Source organism: Meleagris gallopavo, chromosome 8 (assembly GCF_905368555.1).
Source record: "Meleagris gallopavo chromosome 8, MGAL_WU_HG_1.1, whole genome shotgun sequence".
Taxonomy (NCBI): domain Eukaryota; kingdom Metazoa; phylum Chordata; class Aves; order Galliformes; family Phasianidae; genus Meleagris; species Meleagris gallopavo.
In genome coordinates this window covers 4,605,700-4,627,394 of record NC_139411.1, presented here as the reverse complement: position 1 = coordinate 4,627,394, position 21,695 = coordinate 4,605,700, and the positions used below count along the sequence as shown (strand labels likewise).

The window sequence follows — 21,695 nt, the reverse complement described above, 5'->3', positions numbered from 1 at the left end:
AGGAGAGTCCAACAGGCCAGGGGGCTCAGCCTGTCACCCCAGCCCCAGTTCAGCCCATGGGAAGGGCTCCCAGCCATCTCCAGTGCTTCTCAGTTTGGGGGCTCCCAACAAGAATGCTGATGCACCGGCAGCACCAGGAAAGCCTTTTAATAGCAATAACGAGGCAAAACCCTGCTGAGGATCTTGCCCAGCGTGGGCATCAGTCAGTGCCGGGTGCTGGCTCCCTCTGCGGTGCCGACAGATCCGTCCTTCATTTTGAGGCACATGAGTGGTGAAGGCAGCAAAGGGGAACGAATGTCTGCAAGTTCTGCAGCTCAACTGTCAGTGAAGTTGGCCTTGCGCTTCTCCACAAACGCAGTCATCCCTTCCTTGCGGTCGTCCTGGTGGCAGAGAATGGGTTGGGGTGTCCCACAGCCCCACCCTCCCTGTGTGTCCAGGGCTATCCCTGTACTCACGGTGGCAAAAGTGGCATAGAAGAGACGCTTCTCTGTCTTGTTCCCCTCTGTCAGTGTTGTTTCGAAAGCTGGAGATGGGGACAAGGAGATGAAGAAAAGATGGAGATGAGGAGATGGGACGAGGGACGAGGAGATGGGAACACCGTTCAGCCCCCCAAAACCCTGAGTTTGCCCCCATCCCTGACCCCATACCAGCATTGACGGACTCCTTGGCCATAGCTACCACCAGTTTGGAGTTGGCAGCTATCTTCTCAGCGCAGCCAATGGCTGCGTCCAGCAGCTTGTCCGTGGGGAAGACTTTGCTGACCAGACCTGGGGGCAAGCAGAGAGATGGTGGAGGAGGTCCTCACTGTGCCCCCAGCCTCACCCACACCCCTACCTGCCGCTTTGGCCTCCGCTGCCGAGATCCGCTCCCCAGTCAGCACCATCTCCATGGCCAGGGACTTGCCCACTGCCCTGGTCAGCCTCTGCGTTCCGCCGGCGCCTGGGGGTGGGGTGGCGGGTATGGAAGCAGGCACGTGGCTGTCACCAACCCGCCGGGGACGCACAGCCCCCACGCTCACCTGGGATTGTCCCCAGCAGGATCTCGGGCTGCCCAAACTGCGCCTTCTCCCCGGCATAGATGATGTCGCACATCATGGCCAGTTCGCAGCCGCCGCCCAGCTGGAAGCACAGAGAGGTTGTGGTACACAGGCAGCATGGACGTGGGACACAGGGACACAGTAGGGGCACTCACAGCGAAGCCATTAACGGCGGCGACGGTGGGCTTGCGGATAGTGGCCACCCGATCCCAGCCAGCCAGGAAACCGCCACTATAGCACTCCTGGAAGGTTTTGTTCTGCATCTCTTTAATGTCAGCGCCGGCTGCAAGGGGGACCGCCTACGCTGTACCCAAAGGGCTGCGTCGGGATCCCCAGAGGTGGGGGGTGGAACCACAGGGTGTCGGGGCCGTACCTGCAAAGGCCTTCTCACTGCCGGTGATGACAATTGCTCCCACCTGCCCGTCGGCCTCGAAGGCGTCCAGTGCACGCCCCAGCTCCTCCATCAGCCCCGCACAGAGCGCGTTGAGCGCCTCGGGCCGCTGCAGCCGGATCAGCCCCACGCTGTCGCCCGCCCCGACCTTTTGCACCTGCAGGAAGCGGAACGGGGGCCCTGCGCGGCCAGGTGACCGCGCGCCATTATGGGGCGACCTTCACCAGGGTGGGCGGTGGGCTCCGCGCTCCGTGGGGACGGCTCCCGGTGCCCCTCGCCCGGTGCCGGTGTCCGGAGCACGGCCTATGCCCGCTGCTCCCGGTGCCCTCTCCTCCCACCCCCCGCCCCGCAGCTCTCCCCTCCCAGCGCCCGCTGCCGGCGACCCTTCGCTCACCGTCGCTGTATCCGCGCCCCGCCACAAGGGGGCGGAGTGCCGCCAGGAGCGCGCGGCGCCGCGCGGCACCGGCGCAGACACCGGCGCCGGGGCGGAGGAGGGTGCGCAGCGAGGCCGCCATTTCGCTGCGCGGCGCGGAGCTGCGCGGCCACGCCCCCGCCGTCCCGCAGCCTCGCTCCGCCCCGCGCCCATTGGTCGGCGCTGCCGCGCCCCGCAGCGCGCCTGTGCCATTGGCCGACGCGGGGCCCGCCCCGCCGCTCCCCACGCGTGTCCGCGCTTCACATCGCCCGAGGGCGCGCAGCGCGGCCCCGTGCCCACCACCCGGCGCCGAGAGGAGCGGAGCGGGCGGCGGCCCCGGGGCCGGCGAGCGCGGAGGAGAGGCGTCCACGCGGGACGTGGGAACGGAAGGCGTCGGGGATCGCTGCGCGGATGCGCGGCCCCCGCGCGGAAAGGTGCGTACGGCCGTGCGTTGGCCATGCACGGGTGTGCCGGAGCTCGTGCTTGTGGCTGCGGCGTGCACGACGGGGAGTGCGTGCGAACGTGCAACGCGTGCAGGGAGACACCGCGGGCACTTCGGGTGCAAGTGCACGTGCAGGGCTGGTGACAGCACCGCAGCTCACACGTGTCTGTGCAACCCGTATGTCAGCGTGCGTGGCGTGTGTGTTGATGTATGTGACACACACGTGTCATCCATGTGTCAGTGTATGTAATACATATGTTGGTGCATGCGATATATTTGTGCAATCCATGTATTATGCAAGATATGCAATGCATGTATATATGCATGCATATATGGCAGACACTTGCAAACCATGTGCTTGTGTACCCTAGGTTCCAGGGCATGTAACACACATTTTGGTGCATGTGACACATGTAATCCATGTGTCAGTGCAATCGACATGCATGTTGTGAAAGCAGCACGCATGTGTAATCCATATGTTGTGAACGTGGCACACGCACAACCCATGCACATGCAGGCTGCGACCAGGGCTGCATGCATGCACCATGCATCCCCCGCATAGATGCATGTGCAAGGCATAGGGAGACCTCATAGCTGCCTGCATGCCTGTACAGGCCGTGTTGGAGCGTGCAATGTCTGCAGCCCATGCACGATGTGACTGCACTCACACACCACAGATGGGTGCACTGTAAGCCAGGGTGTGTGTGTGACCCTGGCACTTGCAGTGCTCATAGAGCTTCATGGGTGCACGCACAGGGCCGGGGCTGGTGCACGCAGACGCATCGCACATGCACGTAGTAAGGTGGGCACCTGCCCACAGCAGAGCCCTCCCTGTGTGCAGGTCAGCGGGATGAGGCAGCGTGTGGCCTGCTGCTGGGTGCTGCTACTGCTTGCTGCCACCTTCTGCCAACCAGCCGCCGCCAAGGGCGGGCGAGGGGGCTCCCGGGGGGCTGCACGCGGCATGGCGCGGGGGGCTGCCCGCAGCCGGCACAGGGGTCTGCCACGCTATGGCGGGGCCCTGCGTGTGGCTGCGGCGGCAGCAGCTGGGGCAGCAGCTGGAGCCGCACTGCACCAGGCCCGAGCAGAGACGGAGTACCACGAGGGCAATGGGACAGCCTGGACATCGGTGGCACCAGAACAGGTGGAATGGGGCTGGGCCACGCCATGGCTCTGTCCGCTCGCTGCCATCCTGCACCACTGATGGCACCCACTGGGACCACTGGGTTCCTCAGAGATCCAGCAGCGACGTGGAAATAAAGCTGGGTGACACCGCGTGTGGTTGGACACGGCCCAAGCAAGGACCGGGTGCAGGCACGGGCATAGCTGTAATACCCTGCACCGAGGCCTCTGTGGTTTTACTTGGGGCTACAGGTGGCACCTGCACGGTTTGGGCTTCCCTGGAGGCTGGGCCTCCCCCTTCCCTTTCCCACCAGTCCCAGCAGGGAGGATGCAGCCATCACGAGGTGACCCATCTAGGAACAAAGCAGCTTTAATCACACCATGCCACCACCTGGAGCTGGGGGAGATGTGGGATGCCCTGCTCTACTCCAGGACCCTCAGTCCAACGTCAGTCTACCCAGGTGCCCGGCACGGAAGGCCCGCAGGAACTCATAGGCAGCAGCTGAGTAGTTGAGCATCATCATGTTGACATTCCCTGCAGAATGGACAGAGGGGGTTGCCACAATCCTCAGCAGAGCCCACAGCCCAGTGATCCCCAAACCCCATGCTCACCTGTGCCTGTCAGCACCTTCACCTTCTGCGTCTTGCCCAGGGTGACTGCCACGTACTTCAGCACATGCCTGATGTTGTCACTGGCCTCAGGCAGCCCATAGCGCTCCACGTACCTGCAGAGAGGATGCAGCTCCCACCCACACCTTGGGGTGCCCCAGCCATGCCCTGCTCCCCACTCACCCAAACTGCTGCTGCTGGTTCAGTACGTACAACAGGTAGTCAGCCATGATGTCCTCACCCACCAAGTGGTCACGGATGGCTCCTGCCAGAGGGAAGCCCCCAGCCTTGTCAGCTTTCTCCACACAGCCTGCTCCAGGCTGCCCGGCTCCATGGCCCCATACCACACAATGCCAGCTTCATCCCCGTCTCCACATCGGCCAACTTTGGGGGCAGCACACCTGGCGTGTCCACCAGGTACACCAGGGGAGTCTCGCACACCTGTGGCCCCACCACCAAGACCACAGGCTTAGCAGGGGCTCTTAGCCAAGGCCTCACTGCAAAGTGATGATGCGCTTCATGGGAGAAAGTCTGCACCCTGCAGCCAGCACCCACGGGGGGGAGATAGTACCTGGATCCGGGTCAGCACCGCCTTGGTGACACCTGGCTCACCACCCACTGCTGTGGCTTTTCCTTTGGGGAAAAGGAGAGAGTGAGGGTGGTGTGTGATGCCTGGAGCAGCAACCTCCCAATGCTACGGAAACTTGGGTATACCCTTTTTGAGGTGCAACCTCCGCAAAGAGTTGATAAGCGATGACTTGCCTACATTGGGCACACCGATCACCATGATGCTGTACTCAGTACTCTGAAAGCAAGGAGGACACGTGCAGGTGCTGTGCTTCACCAAAGGACATACCCAGGCTGCAGCCTCCCTGCCCCTCCTCACCTCAGCCCGGTGGTAACGTGGGCTGCTGCTGACTAGTTTGGCGACCAGGGGCACAATCTGTGGGAAATGGGAAGGATGCTCTCACCGCAGCCTCAGGGCCAACTGAGGACACAGCAGCAACACAGTACCTTCTTGACATTGCTGTCCTGCTGACAATCAGTGAAGACAACATGCGAGCATCCCTGCTGCCTCAGTTGCTCCAGGACTCTCTGTGGGGACAGGAGCTCACTAGTATGGTCCTACTGCAGCCCTGTGGGGTCCTAGCCCACTCTCTGTCTCCAGCACTCACTGACTGTTGGCGTGGGTCAGCCAAGTCCATCTTGTTCAGCACCAGAAGATGCGGGCGGATGCCCAGAACCTCCTGCAGCACAGGGTTACGGCCTGACAGTGGGATGTGTGGCTGCTAAGGAAAACAACTGTGGTATGAGGGAAAACAGGAGGGGGGGGCTGGTGTGTTTTGTGGGGTGAAGAGGCTTGGAACAAGGAGGCTTGGAACAAGGTAACAGCACAGGTGAAGGGCTTAAAGGGGAGCTGAAGCAACTGCGTGCTGGAGCAGATCACAGAGAAAAGAAGGGCATGGGGGCTGGTTTGGGGGATTATGGGGCTGAGAGCAAACCACCTCGTGGACAGATGAATATGGGTACAGGGACCAAAGGGAGTGAATGAATGACTATGTGCAGAGGCAGACGTAGGGGAAAACAGGGGCGGGGACCAGTATGGGACGTTATGGAAAACAGGAGGCACCATTTTGGGGGTTGCGGGGCCGGTGCATCTCGGGGGGATCTCGGAACTTAGACCGTGGTACCCGGAGGGCGGTACGGCACGGAGACAGCGCGTGCTGGAGAAAGCAGGGGGCTGGGAGGCAGTCTGAATGCCGTGCGGGGGCCCGGTGCCGCTCGAGCGGCTTAGGAGCTGGAAGCACAGCGCAGGGCTCGGCGTCTAAGGATATACGAGCGTCGTGCACCTCGACGAGGCAGTCGGCACGCCGCAGGGAGGCCCGCATCTGCCGCAGCCCTGCAACACAACGACCGCTGAGCGTAGCGGCCGGACTCACCGACGGGAAGGGCCCGCCCCGCCGCTACCGGGGCTCTCACCTTTGGCCATGTGCCCGGGGAACCAGGAGGCCGCATCGCGGCTGCCGAAATCGAAGCGGGTGCGGAACCCGCCCGACTCCGAGCACGGCCCCGAGGTGGCGGCGGCGGCGGCGCGCAGCGGTCCCACCCAGCGCATCATGACACTTCCGGTGCGTCACTTCCGGTCGTGAGAAGCGGAAGGAGGAAGCGAAGCGGCGCTGGGAGGTGAGTGCGGGGTGCGGTCGTGGCGGGGGGCGTGGCCTGACCTAGCCGTGACACAGCGCTCTTTCAGCGTCATGGCGGAGCCGCGGCCCAGTGGGGAGCGTCGGAGCACAGCGGCGGGTCCGGGCCCAGCGCCCGCCTCGCCCCCCGCGGCTCCGCAGCCTCCCTCGCAGCCTCCCTCGCAGCCTCCCTCGCAGCCTCCTTCTCAGCCGCCTGCCGCCCCACAGACTCCCCCGGACGCCGCCCCGCAGCCAGGCCCCGCGACGGCCCCGCTGGACGACACGCGCTTCATGATCGCCGGCACCAACTGGTACTGACGGTCCGCGGAGGACGAGCGACCGGCGGGCAATAAACCAGGCGGAACTCTGTGGGGAAGGAACCTTTATTACGACCGGGCCGCGGCCCGCGGGAGCTGGTTGAGGCGCTCGGCCTCCCGCCAGCCGGACAGCAGCGCGCCGTGCGTGGTGGAGTAGAAGGAGCGGTGCGTGGCCTCTCCCGCGAACAGCACCTGCAGCGGCTGCGGGGCGGGGGTCAGGACCGCGGGCAGCATCAGGCCCGCCCGCAGCAACACGTGCCCACAGCTTGCCTGAGGCTGTCCCTGCACGTCGGCCCATTGAGTGGGCGCCTGAGGCCTTGGGGAAATGTCCTATGCCCGGAGGGCGCTGGGATGCATTCTGCAGGCCACGCCCCCCCAGTTTAAGAGATGAGGTGTTCCCCACCCTGTCCTGCCATCCCACACCAAAGGACCCAAGTGATCCTGCACAGAACTCTGTGCTCCTCAGGCACATGCTACTGCACATCCCATCTCACACTGGAGCTGTCCCAAGTCCCACGCTATTACCCTCCATGCCCTTACCCTTGGGTCAGATGCATCCTCAGGCAGTGGCTGTGCCAGTATGTCTATGTCTTCCCCGGAGCTTCCGACAGCCACGTAGCTGTAGGAGCCACGTGTGTAGGGAGCGCTGTGCCAGCAGGAGCGCAGCACGCTGCAGGGCATGGGCAGATGCGGGTTGCCTGTGGGCCATGGGACACATCTCAGGGCTGGGCGGAGCCCCCGGCCTGCTGGGCCTCTTCCTGCATATGGAGGTGTTGGGGAGGTGGGGGATCAGGTACCTGTCAGTGTGCGGAGGACATGGGTCATGGTGCTGAGAACCTCAGTGTCGCTCAGTGTCTCCATGTACTCTGACTCCTTGCCAGCGATGAAGCCACAGAGGACGTGCCCAAGCCTGGTGGGGAGAAGGAGCACCTGATGGGAGGTGGGGACTGAGCTGCGCAGCCAGGAGCCCTACCTGCTCCAGACCACGTCACCCTGAAAGACCCCCAAACCAGCACTGCGTCGGGCCAAGGCGCCGGGCCACCTACTGCTCTGGTGGCTGGAGGACCACAAAGCCAACAAGCTTCTTGAACCAGTTGGCCTTCAGGTCAGCACTGGGCTCAGTAAGAGGTGATTCATCCTCCCACACTACTTCCAGCAGCTGCTGCTCGGGCTCCCAGAAGGGCTGCTCAAACTCCAGGAAGATCTTGTTGTTGGTGCCAAAGCCCAGGCGGTGAATAGCTTCTGCCTTCCGCTGAGGCAGGGGTGGGTGGAAAAAGTCCTGATGCCGTTCCTTGAGGAAACCTACAGAGAGAAGGTGGGGTGGCTTCCTTCCACTGCAACCAGGCCACTTGCCCCAGGGGCTCAGTGGGGTGATGCAGTGGTCGGGCAGGGCCCCTCCAGCCTCACCAAGTGGGACGGTGACAATGACATGGTCAGTAAGAAAAGAGTCGCCATCCTCGCACTCCACCCGGACAGGGAAGTCCCTGTCTGCGTCCCCCTCCTCGCGGAAGGACCCCTGCCACCGGATAGTCCTCACTGGTTTGTTGAGCAGGACAGTGCCCTCAGGCAGGGTCTCCAGTATGCGCTCAGGCAGGCTGCTGTAGCCACTGTAGGAGAGGATCGGACCAGAGACACCTCCCTTCACTGCCATGTACCCCTGCCCAGGGTGTTCCCGGTGCTTCTGCTCACCCTGGGAAGGTGCAATCCAGCCCGGGCAGTGAGGTGTACTCCCCAAAGGACCCCAAGGCCACCATGTCCATGCTGTGGGTGCCGCTGATGCAGCACTCCAGCTTGAGGCAGGCACTGAGGACGGCCAGCCGCAGCTGCTTGTCATCCTTGTCCTCATCCCAGGCGGAGGCCAGCCGGGCGATCTCTGCCCGCATGTACTGCCCCACACTGCTGGCGGGTAGCTCCTCCACGCCCGCGAGGGCCTGGGCCGAGCCCAGCAGTTCGCTGAAGAGGCTGCGGGTGCCGTTCACCAGCTCGGGGCTCAGCACCTTCCCTGAGCTGCCGTAGGTGATGACAGGCAGCAGCGGGTGTCCCTTGGCCTCCACCCGCTGGTTCTCCTCTTCGGTGGCTCCGGGGCCCAGCAGGCCGTAGCTGGAAGCCAGGCGGAAGACGGGGTTCCCTTCCGAGGGCCCGTGGATCCAGTGAGCGCCCAGCTCTGCCAGCCCCGAGGCTGCGGGAGGAAGGCGGCGTCACCACGGGGCCGCTGCCACCCCCGCGCCCCGCGCCCTCCGCTCCCTACCGAAAGGGAGGCTGCAGACGCGGCCCCCGACGCGGCCTCCCGCCTCCAGCAGCCGCACGCTGCCCGTGTCCCGCAGCCGCTGCGCCGCCCCCAGCGCCGCCATCCCCGCGCCCACCACCAGCACCCGCCGCCCGCCGCCGCCGCGCTCCATGGCATCCGCCCGCCTCCGGGCCGCCCCGGATCTCGTGGGGCCGCGCTGCTGTTGACCCTTCACCCCAGGGCTGAGCTCGGGCGATGCTGCTGTTTAACCCTCGCCTCAGCACTGAGCTCCGACAGTGCACAAAAAATCCCCTTCAAGTTCTTATTTCTGTTGTGTTTTGTGGATTTTTGGGGGGAAGAGGGGAGGGGTGGGTGATGAGGGGGAAGGAGCGCCATGTTTTTGCACGTTTTTCAGCAGGGTGGAAGCATGCAGAGCAGTGCTGCACAGCAGAGAAGCCGTGACCCGGCCCTGGTGAAGACGGGTTCTCTGCACCCCACTCGAGCCCCCGGCCATGAGCAGGGCCAGGGCCCCTCCCTGCACCCCCGATGCAGCCCAGAAAAATCTGGCTCAGCCATCTCCAGTGTACTGCTGTTGGAGGCTGATCACATCCCCCCTGCTTCCTCAGGGCACTGCTGAGCTGGGCCTGGCCCTACTGGGACCCTTTCACCATAGCCACAATGCAGTTGTAGAGGCGTCCAGGGCTGTCCAGGCCCCAGATGAAGTCCCAGTGGTTCCAGTCGGTGATGTGCACGTAGGAGATGAGGTGGGTGATGCGTGGCAGCAGCAAGAGGATGTCCCTCTGGTCAGCTACCCAATCCTCACCCCCTGACCACACTGCTGTGGGCACAGGCATCTTCTCCAACTGGTAGTAGGGAGGCTTCTCCTGGAGGGACGTGAGAATCATCTGGGAAACCCTACAGGCTCACCTAGCCCCACAGCACCCAGGACAGGATTGGTGTGAGCCTGGCTGCAGGTTTGGATGCAGATGTCTTGGACACCAGCACCGCAACCCCTACCTGGTGGTACACAACTTGATTTTTGCTGCCGTAGTCGAAAGCTTTAAACTCTCCCGATGTCTTCACCTGGGGGGAAAGGATAACCATGCAGTGGGACATGTGGCAGGGCCACTGGGTGCTGCCATATGGGTCCCATACCTCAAAGACTCTCAAGGGCTGGCTCCTAGCAGAGCAGCCCAGTGCACACATCCCAGTGCAGTGAAAAAGCAAATAATGGGAAGCAGTCTGCCTCTATCCCAAGCCGCATCTGCAGGCTCTTTTTTATCCCTTTTCTCCCTCACAAGTTGCTAGCACAAACACATGGTGATCTCTCACATCTGGAGACACCAGGTTCAGGGACCAGCCAAGGGGTGAGGCCATTCAGGGGACATACCTGGGTCCAGTGTATTATGTTTTTGACAGATGTGCCATCAGGATAGTGAGCTGTGTACACATCTAGCCGGGTCTGCAGGGAAACACACTCAAGATATCATTGCTTGCAGATGAATAGGAACTGGGACAATGTTTACCAGATTGTGTTTTCCAAGAGCCTCTACTGTGATGTGCTGCCTAGAGAGTTAGGTCAGGTTCACAAACATAATTTCCAATTAAAAATCAATTGCTCTTATACAACTCTGGAAGAAGAAACAAGCTGTTAGCAACATTTAGCCTCAGTGTTCCTCATGCCCTACCAAACCTCACTTCCTCCAAGGCTAGTAGATGACAACTGGTATGTCAGCAGTTTTAGGCTTTCCACCACCAAGAGCAGCCTTCCTCCCTGAAACCAGAAGTCTCCAATCCCCAGGAAAGGACACCAGCTGTCCCTATGGGGGAATCTCCCCGCAAGGCGCTGTCCCAGAGGCCATGCTCAGCAGGTCCTCAAGGACACCCAGCCCAACCCAGTGACCATGCACAAATCCTTAGTGGCCACTCGTGGGCCTCCAGACCTTGCTGAGAGCCTTGCTTTGAGCCTGCTGGACTGATGGGCAGACGCACCATGTTGAGGTTCTTCTCATTGAAGCCACCCAGCAGGAACAATAGGTTGGCACAGGGCTTGTGCAGGAGCATGTGCCTGCACAGGTTGGGAAGAAATCTCCACAGCTTCCTCATCCTCAGCGAGGCATCTGTTTTGCCCAGTAGGATCTGGGGAAACAAATGGTGAAAGTAGCTTCTTACATTTCCCTTCCTCAGGCTATTACATCTGTGGCAATCAGCTGCTTTCTGCTGCTTCAGATAGCCTGGAAACCACATCCTGTTTCTAGCATTCAGGTGATTAGAGTAGGGATGGATCTCATACCTGAAGCATATCGGGTTTTCCGTTAAGAAGGAATGACATTTTCAAGACAGGACTTCTGGCGTGCTTCATCGTCACTACAGGAGCCAGGGCAAAAAAAGTTTTGATTTTCTGAGCCAGTTCTGGCATGGATGAAAATGCTATGAATGCTGAGAAAACAGAAAAACAATCTGAGACTTGTTGGATTTTGTTCAGGTGCATAGCCAAGGGTTTGCATGGACCTGTTGCCTATGTCTGTTTATCTGACATTAGTCTGAATTAGGAATCCGGAATTTGTGCCTCTGAACTTTCTGTTCAGTATTAGTGCTAATCAGAAGGAGACAACATTTTTATTCGTGTGGTTGACAAAGCACTTTAATGACTAACACTAATGGGACATCCTGCCCCTTTCACAAGGAGACAAAAACAGTAGTATCAGTGGCTACTTCCATTGTCCCTTAGGTCACCTCATACCCATGATGGCCTAGCTGGTGGAAAAAAGCACTATGATTGGGATGCACAAGCCTTGAACTCCATGCAAAATGCACTTGTGTTTGGTATAGAATCCAGCTTTCCAGGCTGGAATTTGCTTTTCAGGGCTGGACTGTGGTCACCTAGCACTTTCCTACTGCTGTAGGAACATGCTGGTCCTTTCATTTCTCCTTTAGGGAGGGCACTGCTGTTGTGTTGCAAGGGACCTTTGAGATGTCTTAGCACGCCTGCTTGGTCACTCACACATGTAGGACCTCCCTGCACTTTCTGCTTACAAATCACAAAGTGAATGTTTTCGAGGTTGGTCCAGGCAACACCTTCCCTGTTTTAGAGAGAAAGGTGGTGTCCAACCCCTTCGAACACACCGATAGTGGCACCCTGAGAGTAGCCCACATAGTACAGCTGCTTCTGTCCAGTTTTCTGCAGGACAAAGTCGATCATTGCTGGCAGGTCATATATGGCCATTTCATGGAAGCTGCAATACAGGAACAGAGCATGAGTTACAAGGGTATGTACAGAAGAGCTTGACATCTGCAGGTAGGTTCCCAACAGAAAGTTCCTATGACCAAGGAGAGCCATAAGGTAGGTGATGCTACATGCAGTCCAAAGGCATCTCTGCTGCCATGGCCTCATCCTCCATTGAGAAGGCTTAGTCCTCCCATAACTATTGCTAGGAATCTGCAGAGCCTGGCCATCAATACAATACAGCATTTCAGTTGCAATGCACAACTCTGCAGATCAAGATCTGGCTCTGCAGATCAGGATGCCAGAGACAGGGAGTCCAGCTCATGTGCCTTTTAGCATGATGTAGTGTAAGTGCGGACGCACTTCCTTAGCTGTTCTACTGCAAGCGTATTTATAAGTCTGGAGACAAGTGCTGGGCAGGCAGTAGCAGCTTAGAATGTCTTACTTACCTCAGACTGTTTCTGAGCAGAAGGAAAACTCACTTCCCAGTCTATTTCAGAGGAATCATAGAATCACTGAAATCGTTAAGGTTGGAAACTACTTCTAAGATCATCTTGGCCCCTTCACTAGCCCACCCTCCTTGTCGTTGGGGACTACATCTAGAAGAGGGGGAGAGATTGCCACTTGCAGGCACCTTGCTGGGAGGACTGGTCTGGGACAGCCACAGGCAGTCCTGGATTCTGCGGGGTGGAGACCCACGGAGTCTGCAGTGAGATGCTGGCATCATGTCACCAGGCAGGTCTGCACAGGTGCTTCCAGCCTCCCTGCCTTCAGGCTCCTCTGGCAGGTCTGGGAGTGGCCATTCACAGGACTAGATGCTCTGACTTGCCTGTGTGGAGGCATCCACCTCTGCCTAGAGGTGGGTGGGTGACACACAAGAGAGTTTGCCAGCTTTTGTAATCCGCCCCAGCCTACCTGAAATCCCAGAATTCAGTCTGGTCGGGGGAAAGATGCTGGTGTCTTTGGGAACAGCGTGTTCCCCGACTGTTTCCCAGCCACACATCATAGCCAGAGTCTGCTAGTATGAAGCCAAGGCTGTTGTTAGCCAGATTTTCAACCCAGTTGCTGCTATCACCAAGTAGCCCATGCTGAAGAAACACAACAGGTCTGGGGCCTAGATGTGAAATAAACATCATGTTTTATTGAACTGGAATTCCTCTGTTACTACCAAATTCAGACTACTGTGGTCTCCTTTTAGCACTGTCAGAGCACATGCAATACTCTTTCGTATTGCCTGGAGAGAGGGTATCAAAACAGGGACATTAAGAAATCTTGGCTGTAGTTGTGTTGCGATTGTCACGGGCTGAAGAGCTGCTGACATCTCTCCCAAACCTTTCAGGCCCCATGTGCTCATCTCTATGAGCTCAGCACTGCAGACATGGGCAGATCGTGACAACCACACACTCTCACACCTACAGGTTTGTCACTGAGGTAGTACAGACCTCAAAGACACAAATTTTCAGGGGAAAAATTAAATGAGGAGCTTTCTTAAGATACGTCTGCATCCTCTGAGTCTTTAAACTGAGTTGCTGCTTGATAACGAAAGAGGTTTCTGTGCTGTGTGCATGCTTTCCTGTGCTGGCTGCTAAAGCCTTGATTGTAAATTGGAATAGGGGCATGGATTTGGTATTTTTTGCATTAGTGATAAATACTGGCCCAGTAAGGTTCATCCCTTCACCTGGATCTCAGATAGCTTCTTGTTAGAATCATAGAACCAATGAATCACACAATATCCTGAGCTGGAAGGGACCCAACTTGTGGCTCCATAGAGGCCACCCGAAAATCAAACAGTATGTCTGAGAGGTTACACCTGTTTGCGGGCTTCCTTGCCAAATAGAGCCATACCTGTGTTCCTAGGATATTCTCTCCCATGAGGAATTCTGTTCAGTTTGACATAGTAACCATCGCGAGTCAGAATTTCGTACTCCTCGCTGGGGTACATTTTGTAGCAGATCACTTGGCTCTGGGAAAAGAAAAAACAAGATGGAAGCATGACATAGCTGGGACAATCAGTCAACACAGAGCACATCCCTCATCATCTGGGATGCCCCTGCCAAGCAAGGAGAGCAGTATGAGAGATGTCTCCACGCCGAGTATCACTATCCTCACTGTCTTCACTCTCTCTAGCCGAAAGGACTCAGAAACCTGTTGTTGGGAAAAAATCTTTTACCTGAGGTGTGCTTTCAGAAACTCTCCCCACCTAAACGCTTCTACTGCAGGAAAACATCAACCAGTGAGGCCTACGTGTAATGAGATGTTCTGTGTGCTGGTGCCTGTGGGTCTGTCTGAACAGGAGGTTTGTCACTGGGCTCACGAGGCTTCGCCTCAGCTTTATCTACACTGAAGATTCAACAGATTGGGACATTTCAGTCTGGTGAAATCAAGCAGTGCTTCTGCTTCTGGGTTGCCATGCCCGCTTTTTCATGTGGTTGCTGGAGGCATTTAATTTTAGCAATTTCATGGCTCAGCTCTTGGGTCCATCTTGGTCTGCTGTCTGCGGAGCTGTGTTGCTGGGTCTGCTAGGAGCAGGGTCTGTGTGGAGACCCCCACCCCACCCGTGTGAAACCCTCAGCATGGTATGCTCGTGGGTCTGTGCCCAGTGAAGTACTGCTGGTACTGGGTTTTGGGTTCACTAGTGGGGTTTTAAATTTGTGGTGGGGCTCCTGCCTTGTCAAGGGGAACAAGTGAATGCCACATGTTTGAGCGAGGAGAGAGGAACCTGCAGAACTTTCTACCTTCAAGGAAGAAGTCTGATTCAATCCAAACTGAGACTGCTGCTGTCTCTAACTAACCTGCTTCTACTAATTGCACTTAATTTGCAGGGAGGATGAGGATTCATTCAGGGCTTGTTAATGATGGCAGGGAGACAGCGCAATGCCATGTGTCACCACAAAACCAGTACACACGGCTACTGCAGCCCTCTCCACACACCTTGCATCCCTCCGTGGCCCTCTCTCACCCAGTTAAATATCTACAGATGTTCAGATAGAGAGGAGATCCAATATTCTCCTGACTTACAACATTCATGAATGTCTCTGGATTTACACTCTTTGGACTCGTGGTGACATCATCTGAGTTTGCAGCTGCTTGCGTCAAAAACAGGACTGCAACCAACAACCGCATCTCGTGCCTGTGTATAAAATACCATTGCTATTTGTTAATAACATTGTTAAGAATGTCTGGTCCTACTTGGCTCTGCTGGCTGAGCTCCTTTACTGTCTGAGGACCACAAATGACAGGCTGTGGTGGGAAAGCAGAGGGTATTCCCAGTTCCAGCTCCCACTCCATGCAGGATTCTCTGTGCTCCTCCACACAGACTGGGTCAAGCAGCAGCAAGACCCATCTTTGAAATTTTAATAGTAAAAAGATTATATAACTGAAGAACTAACATGATGGAAATTACTGTCAGGATAGATGCCACCTAAAGGGAATTCATTTTAAGTAGGAGCTTGCACTATGAAGAGGTGTCTATACTTCCACTGTTTCCTTATTGCTTACCTTTTGCACCCAGAGCCACTACTGACCCAAAGTCTCATGAACCAAAGCTTCTAGAGATTTCTAGGAGGAATATTTATTAAATAAGCACAGTTTGAAATAAACAGAAACATTTTGACTACCTGAGAGACTCCTGCGCTGAGCAAAGATGTATTTATAATACGCAGTTAATATTACATAAGATTTCTAATGCTTTGCCAGGCTCTAAGAATTCAGAGCTTAACTTCTACCTAATAGTGTGAACCACAGATCTTCTCACCATCCATCTGGGTACATTCTTTCATCCTTCTCCCAGTGAGTCTCACACTTTGAGACATACCTGCCCTCTGAAATAGTCCGGATGTTCATAGTAATAACAAGAAGCAAGCAACTGAGAAAAAAGCTTTTTCACCCTCAGAATAGCTCCTACACGAATCTGAATTACAGAGGAAAATACATTACCAGGCAGTGCCCACTGTTGTATGATCAGGCTGCGATGGGAGTGATGGTGTCTCTACCAATACCAGCAATAAAAAGAGTGTGCTGTGTCAGAGTCTTTTTACATCGGCACTGTGCTGGGCTACATCATGTGTCCTTCAATTAAAGGATGCACTGGTCATATCTTTGATAACTTCCTCTACTTGGTCTTATGATCATACCTTTCGGGCTTGCAATGAATTACATCTTCAAAAGCAGCCAGGCTTATGTGGCAAGGAATTTCAGCTATGGAGTTTCATCTTCAGGTCATGATATCTGCTGCAAAAAAAAAAAAAAAAAGCCAGAATGTTTCATTTGGAAAGGATAATTTCCTATCTTCTAGATACTCCTGAGAATGCTAGAAGAGCTCCTGGGGCAAGCAGAGGACTCAAGATAACAGGAGCAAATAGCAGTTATGTTGAGCTGTTTAGCAGCTTTGCAAGACCACAGCAGCATGCTGATCTCTTGATAGGCACTCCAGGTGTTGGGCAGGCTTTGCTGGCTGCCTGAGTGGGAAACACAGGGTGGCAGTCCCAGGTGGCCTCCACAAAACCCCTTAGGCCCGAGGGATATTGTATTAGCAACAGGCAACTCGCAAAATCTCTGCAGTGTTTTCTGGAAAAGCACCAACCTCAGCATCTTGTAGATGGACTGCAAAACAGAGGAGAGTTTATGCAATGCCTGTTTGACTGAAGTGCTATGCATTGCACAGAACAATGGTGCTCTTTCTCCACCTTTAGCCCATGATGTTGTAACTTATGCCTTTCTGTATCTGCTTGGTAGCTGTCTGAAGAACCTGCTGGCTAGCATGTGCTCTGCTTGTGTACATTTTCTGGACAAGGATTAAGTTGGCTTCTGATGTTGCGAAGCACACTCAGCTGACACATTTCTACAGAACACATATGCCATTCCATGCACCAGACTCTAATTTTCTCTCAGCACTCAGCCGCTGACATAAAGGAGCTGTGTGTGGGGGTGCTACCTTCCCCACAATGGGTGTGACCAGAGCCTTTGCTGTTTCATTACCTTACTTCATCCCTGGGTCTCATTTGGGCTTTTAAAATGTCTTCCCCACCCTGTGTACGCCAACATCCCACCACATAAGATGAGCTTTTTGTAGAGGACAGTTCCATTGTGCAACCCAAGAATACTTTTAAAAATACCCTGTGGATGGAGAAAGCACCACATGGCTTGTGTTTTCCTCCTTTATCTTCTGGTTTCCTTCCACAGCACCAAGACAGGCATTTTACTTGCATGGTCAGCTACTTCATCCACAATTATTTGCCTTCTACCTCCATTAGATAGTAGCTATCCAGGGAGGTACCAGATACTAATAGTAAGTATTGCTAGAGATGCAATATGAAATTTTGCACTGGTACTTATTGTATCTGTGGTAGGAAGAAGAGAAGTTGCCAACCAGGAGCAGCTAGCCTTTTACTGAGAATGGAGACTTCAGTAATTTCTGAGATTGGCAGATCAGAGCTGGGCATTTTGACATACAGGTGCAAGTGTAGAAAGGAATAGCACTGTTGTGATACTGTTGTGCGTGTCCATTTGGCAGAACTGTGAATCATCAGTGGTGTTATCCTACTATGTCAGGGCCTCCTGATACATGGTAGGGCGTATAACCAAATATTAAGTAGACTATCATGGGCATCTTAAAATTAAACTGTATAATCATGCTCATGGGACGTTTGTACAGTACTGTTGTAGGAACTAATGAAAGAAAAGGCAAGACTGTTTAGAAACAGAAAGACATTTTATTTGACTTCCTAGGCAAGTAAAGAATCAATCAATATATTCATATCACATATTCATTCTCATCAGGGCCAAGATATGTGTGCCCAAGTGCTCTGGCCAAGGTCACCTGCATGTGACATGGAAGGCAAGGCTTGCCAGCTGTTGGGTCCTCAGCGTGCTTTCTGGGTTCTTCTTAAGTCCCAAGGTCAGCTTGTTCTTGGACAGACATCTGAGATCATTTAAGAATTGAAAGATACTGTGGTGTGATATTTTGCCTCTGAATCTTATTTACTTCAAGTTTTGTAAATCTCAGACAGCATTGCTGATGAGTATCTTTCATTTTCTTGTTTGGGATTGTAACTTGTCCTCCTCATGGGGTAACAGGAACAGCCCATGAGATATGCTGCATCCCCTCTGCTGCCATTCTGTTGTCAAGTGTATGTCTTCTACCAGCAAGTCACCTTCTCTGTGGCACATGAGAACACAAGCAACATGTTGCTCAGCTCTCACCAGCTTGATTGTTGTTAATCACATCCTTGGAAATCAGTGCATGCCATTCCTCTAACTCTTGCTCTCGTGCTTCTGATGCTTTCGCACATGTGCAAGCTGCCAGGTGGTATGCTCAGTGTGTTTGTTGTACCTTCTCGATGCTGACGCTTGCCAAGCATAAGGGTAAGCAAACACGAATAGGGAGATACTTTACTAGCTGACATCTGGTCCTGGCATCCTGAGCTCAGAAAAACAACATAATTCTGTTTTTCAGCAATAAGGGAACATCAACTGTTGTGTAATCCTGGCCAGATAAACATAATTCCCTGTCAGTATCCTTGAAGAACCTTGCTCAAGCAAAAAAAACTGGTGAGGAAAATCGCGTTTATCTGGTGTTACCTCTCGTTGTTTAAAGTCCCTCCATGCGACTGCGTTGTCTCCATTATCTCTGATTACACAGTTTATAGGGGCATTACCCATGCTAGAGTTGCATAGTCAGGCTTGATGTAATAGGGAATTATTTGCACAACGCCTTGCCAGAATTGTTCATGCAATCATTTTATACACTGTAGTGAAACTGAATCAACAAATGCACACATGCTTTGTAAGGCTTATTGCAAAATAATTGTGATATGGTTACCCAGGATTTCTCTCTGTTATTTTCTTCCCCTCATTCTGTGTTCGGGTGACCCCAGAAGAACCCTGAATGTCTTATGCTTCTCTGGTCATTCCTAATTGTACAGTTGGCTTTAAAGCATATTTAAAGTAAAGTAGATTGATCTGTTCATGAGCAGACCTGAGCACTTCAGAAAATTTAATAATTAGTAATATTACTAAAATATTATTTTTTCAAATTTGCTCTTGGACCTTTTTTGTTGATGAATTATTGATGGAAAAAGACTAACTTAGGATCAAGGCAATTCAGGAAACAGCAACCCCCCCATGTTACAGACTGGGACAAATTGCAGCAGTCAGGAGCAGAGACCTACTCAGGCTGGTGAAGAGCATCGAAGGTGGTTATATCTGACCGTGATCTTGGCTAACCATAACTTGTCATGGGCACATACAGTTCCCATCTGCTTAAAGTACCAACACACAAAACCACAAGTCTCGGGGACCAACTACCCAGTCTGTCTTCAAGCACTTATCTAACAGTCTTGGAAATAACATAGGAAATAACACAGAAATTGCTCATGGTTCCTACGTTAAGAAAGACACGTGTCCTCAAGAGAATGAATTGAATCTTCTCAGAAGATTCAGATTCAGCCTGAATCTTCTCAGAAATGCCAGTGACTGCAGATGATGTTTTTCAGGCTTGCTGTTAAGGATCAAAACAACATGAAAAGGCAGTGCACCATCTGACATGACTTGATGAAACCCTGTCCTAGATTAATCCCAGTAAAATTTAGTTTCTAAATAACACCACAGACCAGTCAGTTGCTTAAATTAGATACCAAAACAATCCTAGGATTACTTACAAAAGCGCATCTCCATTTCAAGCCTGTGCCTCTGTAATCCTCAAGCCAGAATGGCTTCATGAAACGCCTTCTGTGTGGACACAGCTAAGCACATGAGCCTGCTGCTTTTTTCACATTGATTGTGATGATGATAGAAAATTACAGGCCATAAAATACGGTGCAATTACTGTATTTTGAATGGGATGTAACACAGTTTTAAGCCTGTCCTGCCTCTCATGCCAAACATAAACAGATCAAAACTTGTTCTGCCTGAGAACATCTGGAAGAAGGTTAAGTCAGTGGCTACATGACCAATATCCTTCACGTGTGCGGGTGTATGGCTGATGTTTGGTCACACAAGGAGGATAAACAGTCTCAAGACATTCACATGGGGAGCAAGGTGCCTGGATGTCCTTGTTCTTATGAGAGAAAACTCTAGCCCCAAAACAACAGGCTTGAGATGAGCAAGGGCTCCAGTCCTTGCAAGACCAGCACAGCTCTCCAGAAAACCCTTTTATTGACTGAGGCAATTAGAGATGACAGAACATCAGAATATTTATGTTGCAAGCACCTTGATTATTCACTGTTTTCTTTTCTTTCAAAATGCACCGTCTTAGCAATTGCTGAACCTTTAACAAACAAGTACCAGTTCCATCTGGAACTTTCAGACCCTGGTTTGGAAAGAATTTCACCAGAACACTCCACCATGGGAATGGATTGAAACAGTGCAATATGAACTTTGTCTTGGATGAATACAGAACTGGAAGAAACATTGAAGAACGAACAGAATGAAAAAGAGCCGAAACACTGCAATTCTTAGGAACTTTCAGACTTTAAAATTTAGTAATTTTTAATTAAAATATATAAGTTTTTACAAGCTATTCAAAAGTCTGGATGTCTAATTGCAAGGGTAGGAAACTCTTCATGTGTTTGCATGCTCATTCACTGCATGAACACAATGCATTACTGGAGGAATGCTGCTTTAAGGCAGAGCCCAGCACGAAATAACTAATTACACAGAAAAGGGTGTCATTACAAAAATAAAAAGTGAGGTAGCTAATCACTTTAGCTCCCTCCAGTACCTAAAGGGGCCTACAGGAAACCTTGAGAGGGAGTCTATCAGGGAGTGTAATGATGGAATAAGGGGTAACAGCTTTGAACTAAGAGTGTGGAGATTTAGATTAAATATGAGGAAGAAAAACTTTACTCAGAGGATGGTGAGGCCCTGGAACAGGCTGCCCAGAAAAGTTGTGGATGCTCCTTCCCTGGAGGGTCTCAAGGCCTGGCTAGATGTGGTCCTGGGCAACCTGGTCAGGTGGGAGATGTCCCTGCCCATGGCAGGATTAGTAGGTAGATATTCAGTAATGTCCTTCAGCCAAACCATTCAATGGTTCCATTAATCTATAGATCATATGTAACCTATAGCTTGTTTGCTACACCTCAAGAACACCTTGACCAGTCCTGTTTGTCAGTACTAGCTCTAGGGATAGAAAGTGAACATCTTTATACTTTTGATGATTTCCTTAGACTCTAACAGACTCTGCTGCAGCTTGCCGAAAGCAATGTGCATCAGCAGCCCCATCCCACCCTTTCCAGATACTTGGGTGAAAGCATGCTGCTTGGACCCACAGTTTGTCTTTGGAGAGTGGCCATGTTGTGCTCCTTATCCTTTCTAAGCCTCCAGACTGCTGCCTGCAACCTGCCTCGTCCCTCACCCTCATGCAGCAAGAGATCTGTGCTGAAAATCTCCATGTTGCCCCAGAGGTTTAAGGCAGTACAATCACACAGAGCCCGGTGGACCCTATCTTACTTTATTATTAATTTTTATACATGTATTTGGAAAAAGGGCCTTATCCTTTGCCATGCTTCCTCCTAGACATATTTTAAGATATAATTACACAAACAGGCAAATTCACAATTCTTCCCCTAATCAGTATCTTACCACAGAGTGTAATCCAGAAGCTGAAAACAGAGTTGGACTCATTATAGGCTTCCACCAGACTCTTCTTCTCTCTTACACATGAGGAAGACAACAGCATTTCCTGAAATTCAGCAAAACTGAATTTTCCACCTGGGACTGTACCCTGGGAATAGTACTT

At 53.4% G+C, this 21,695-nt stretch overlaps 5 protein-coding genes across 8 annotated transcripts; 1 reads left to right on the top strand and 4 right to left on the bottom strand.

Annotated features, from left to right (window-relative positions):
* Window positions 1-132: 132 nt before the first annotated feature.
* On the bottom strand, window positions 133-2,313 carry ECHS1 (enoyl-CoA hydratase, short chain 1). Of its 2 annotated transcripts, none has more exons than XM_085228972.1 (8): window positions 1,822-2,313; window positions 1,410-1,584; window positions 1,192-1,319; window positions 1,019-1,118; window positions 835-939; window positions 648-767; window positions 456-523; window positions 133-380 (listed from the first exon to the last, which is right to left on the bottom strand). In XM_085228972.1, exons 1-8 carry the CDS (start codon window positions 2,296-2,298, stop codon window positions 315-317), a joined length of 1,239 nt encoding a protein of 412 aa, XP_085085098.1. In that variant the 5' UTR covers window positions 2,299-2,313; the 3' UTR covers window positions 133-314. The 2 variants fall into 2 exon arrangements, with proteins under 2 accessions (XP_085085098.1, XP_085085097.1); XM_085228971.1 differs by having other exon boundaries at window positions 1,410-1,607; window positions 1,822-1,997.
* Window positions 2,136-6,558, top strand: SPRN (shadow of prion protein). Of its 2 annotated transcripts, none has more exons than XR_014884591.1 (3): window positions 2,136-2,273; window positions 3,357-6,193; window positions 6,261-6,558. XR_014884591.1 is itself a non-coding variant. In XM_085228974.1 (3 exons), exon 2 carries the CDS (start codon window positions 3,132-3,134, stop codon window positions 3,480-3,482), a length of 351 nt encoding a protein of 116 aa, XP_085085100.1. In that variant the 5' UTR covers window positions 2,140-2,273; window positions 3,123-3,131; the 3' UTR covers window positions 3,483-6,193; window positions 6,261-6,558. The 2 variants fall into 2 exon arrangements, 1 of the variants encoding a protein (XP_085085100.1); XM_085228974.1 differs by having other exon boundaries at window positions 2,140-2,273; window positions 3,123-6,193.
* Window positions 3,755-6,128, bottom strand: MTG1 (mitochondrial ribosome associated GTPase 1). Its single transcript, XM_085228970.1, has 11 exons — window positions 5,990-6,128; window positions 5,845-5,909; window positions 5,185-5,289; window positions 5,024-5,104; window positions 4,896-4,952; window positions 4,724-4,814; window positions 4,581-4,642; window positions 4,354-4,450; window positions 4,193-4,274; window positions 4,013-4,125; window positions 3,755-3,935 (listed from the first exon to the last, which is right to left on the bottom strand). The coding sequence occupies exons 1-11, from the start codon at window positions 6,126-6,128 to the stop codon at window positions 3,838-3,840; spliced, it is 990 nt and encodes a 329-aa protein (XP_085085096.1). The 3' UTR covers window positions 3,755-3,837.
* Window positions 6,189-9,003, bottom strand: PAOX (polyamine oxidase). Of its 2 annotated transcripts, none has more exons than XM_085228967.1 (7): window positions 8,755-9,003; window positions 8,196-8,685; window positions 7,914-8,113; window positions 7,553-7,808; window positions 7,304-7,416; window positions 7,047-7,204; window positions 6,189-6,864 (listed from the first exon to the last, which is right to left on the bottom strand). In XM_085228967.1, exons 1-7 carry the CDS (start codon window positions 8,903-8,905, stop codon window positions 6,235-6,237), a joined length of 1,998 nt encoding a protein of 665 aa, XP_085085093.1. In that variant the 5' UTR covers window positions 8,906-9,003; the 3' UTR covers window positions 6,189-6,234. The 2 variants fall into 2 exon arrangements, with proteins under 2 accessions (XP_085085093.1, XP_085085095.1); XM_085228969.1 differs by having other exon boundaries at window positions 6,557-6,707; window positions 8,755-8,997.
* Window positions 9,004-9,346: 343 nt separating this feature from the next.
* On the bottom strand, window positions 9,347-15,082 carry LOC109368730 (lipase member M-like). Its single transcript, XM_031554344.2, has 9 exons — window positions 14,978-15,082; window positions 13,805-13,922; window positions 12,875-13,073; window positions 11,860-11,969; window positions 11,027-11,172; window positions 10,726-10,872; window positions 10,124-10,195; window positions 9,751-9,816; window positions 9,347-9,617 (listed from the first exon to the last, which is right to left on the bottom strand). The coding sequence occupies exons 1-9, from the start codon at window positions 15,080-15,082 to the stop codon at window positions 9,384-9,386; spliced, it is 1,197 nt and encodes a 398-aa protein (XP_031410204.2). The 3' UTR covers window positions 9,347-9,383.
* Between the last annotated feature and the right edge of the window lie 6,613 nt (window positions 15,083-21,695).

What these genes read in the sequence shown, in the direction of transcription:
- LOC109368730 (XM_031554344.2), bottom strand. Translation starts at nt 15,082, where the DNA reads ATGCGGTTGTTGGTTGCAGTCCTGTTTTTGACGCAAGCAGCTGCAAAC. An exon ending in ACTGAATTCTGGGATTTCAG is followed by an intron (nt 11,970 to 12,874) that starts GTAGGCTGGGGC and finishes CCTGTATTGCAG; the next exon opens with CTTCCATGAAATGGCCATAT. An exon ending in ATCAAGTTGTGTACCACCAG is followed by an intron (nt 9,618 to 9,750) that starts GTAGGGGTTGCG and finishes ACGTCCCTCCAG; the next exon opens with GAGAAGCCTCCCTACTACCA.
- MTG1 (XM_085228970.1), bottom strand. Translation starts at nt 6,128, where the DNA reads ATGATGCGCTGGGTGGGACCGCTGCGCGCCGCCGCCGCCGCCACCTCG. An exon ending in GAGGTTGCACCTCAAAAAGG is followed by an intron (nt 4,643 to 4,723) that starts GTATACCCAAGT and finishes TTTTCCCCAAAG; the next exon opens with GAAAAGCCACAGCAGTGGGT. An exon ending in GAAGGTGCTGACAGGCACAG is followed by an intron (nt 3,936 to 4,012) that starts GTGAGCATGGGG and finishes TCCATTCTGCAG; the next exon opens with GGAATGTCAACATGATGATG.
- ECHS1 (XM_085228972.1), bottom strand. Translation starts at nt 2,298, where the DNA reads ATGGCCAACGCACGGCCGTACGCACCTTTCCGCGCGGGGGCCGCGCAT. An exon ending in CAAGGAGTCCGTCAATGCTG is followed by an intron (nt 524 to 647) that starts GTATGGGGTCAG and finishes CCCCATCTCCAG; the next exon opens with CTTTCGAAACAACACTGACA. An exon ending in TCTATGCCACTTTTGCCACC is followed by an intron (nt 381 to 455) that starts GTGAGTACAGGG and finishes CTCTGCCACCAG; the next exon opens with GACGACCGCAAGGAAGGGAT.
- PAOX (XM_085228967.1), bottom strand. Translation starts at nt 8,905, where the DNA reads ATGGAGCGCGGCGGCGGCGGGCGGCGGGTGCTGGTGGTGGGCGCGGGG. An exon ending in CGTCTGCAGCCTCCCTTTCG is followed by an intron (nt 8,686 to 8,754) that starts GTAGGGAGCGGA and finishes TTCCTCCCGCAG; the next exon opens with CCTCGGGGCTGGCAGAGCTG. An exon ending in GTCCTCCAGCCACCAGAGCA is followed by an intron (nt 7,417 to 7,552) that starts GTAGGTGGCCCG and finishes TCTCCCCACCAG; the next exon opens with GCTTGGGCACGTCCTCTGTG.
- SPRN (XM_085228974.1), top strand. Translation starts at nt 3,132, where the DNA reads ATGAGGCAGCGTGTGGCCTGCTGCTGGGTGCTGCTACTGCTTGCTGCC.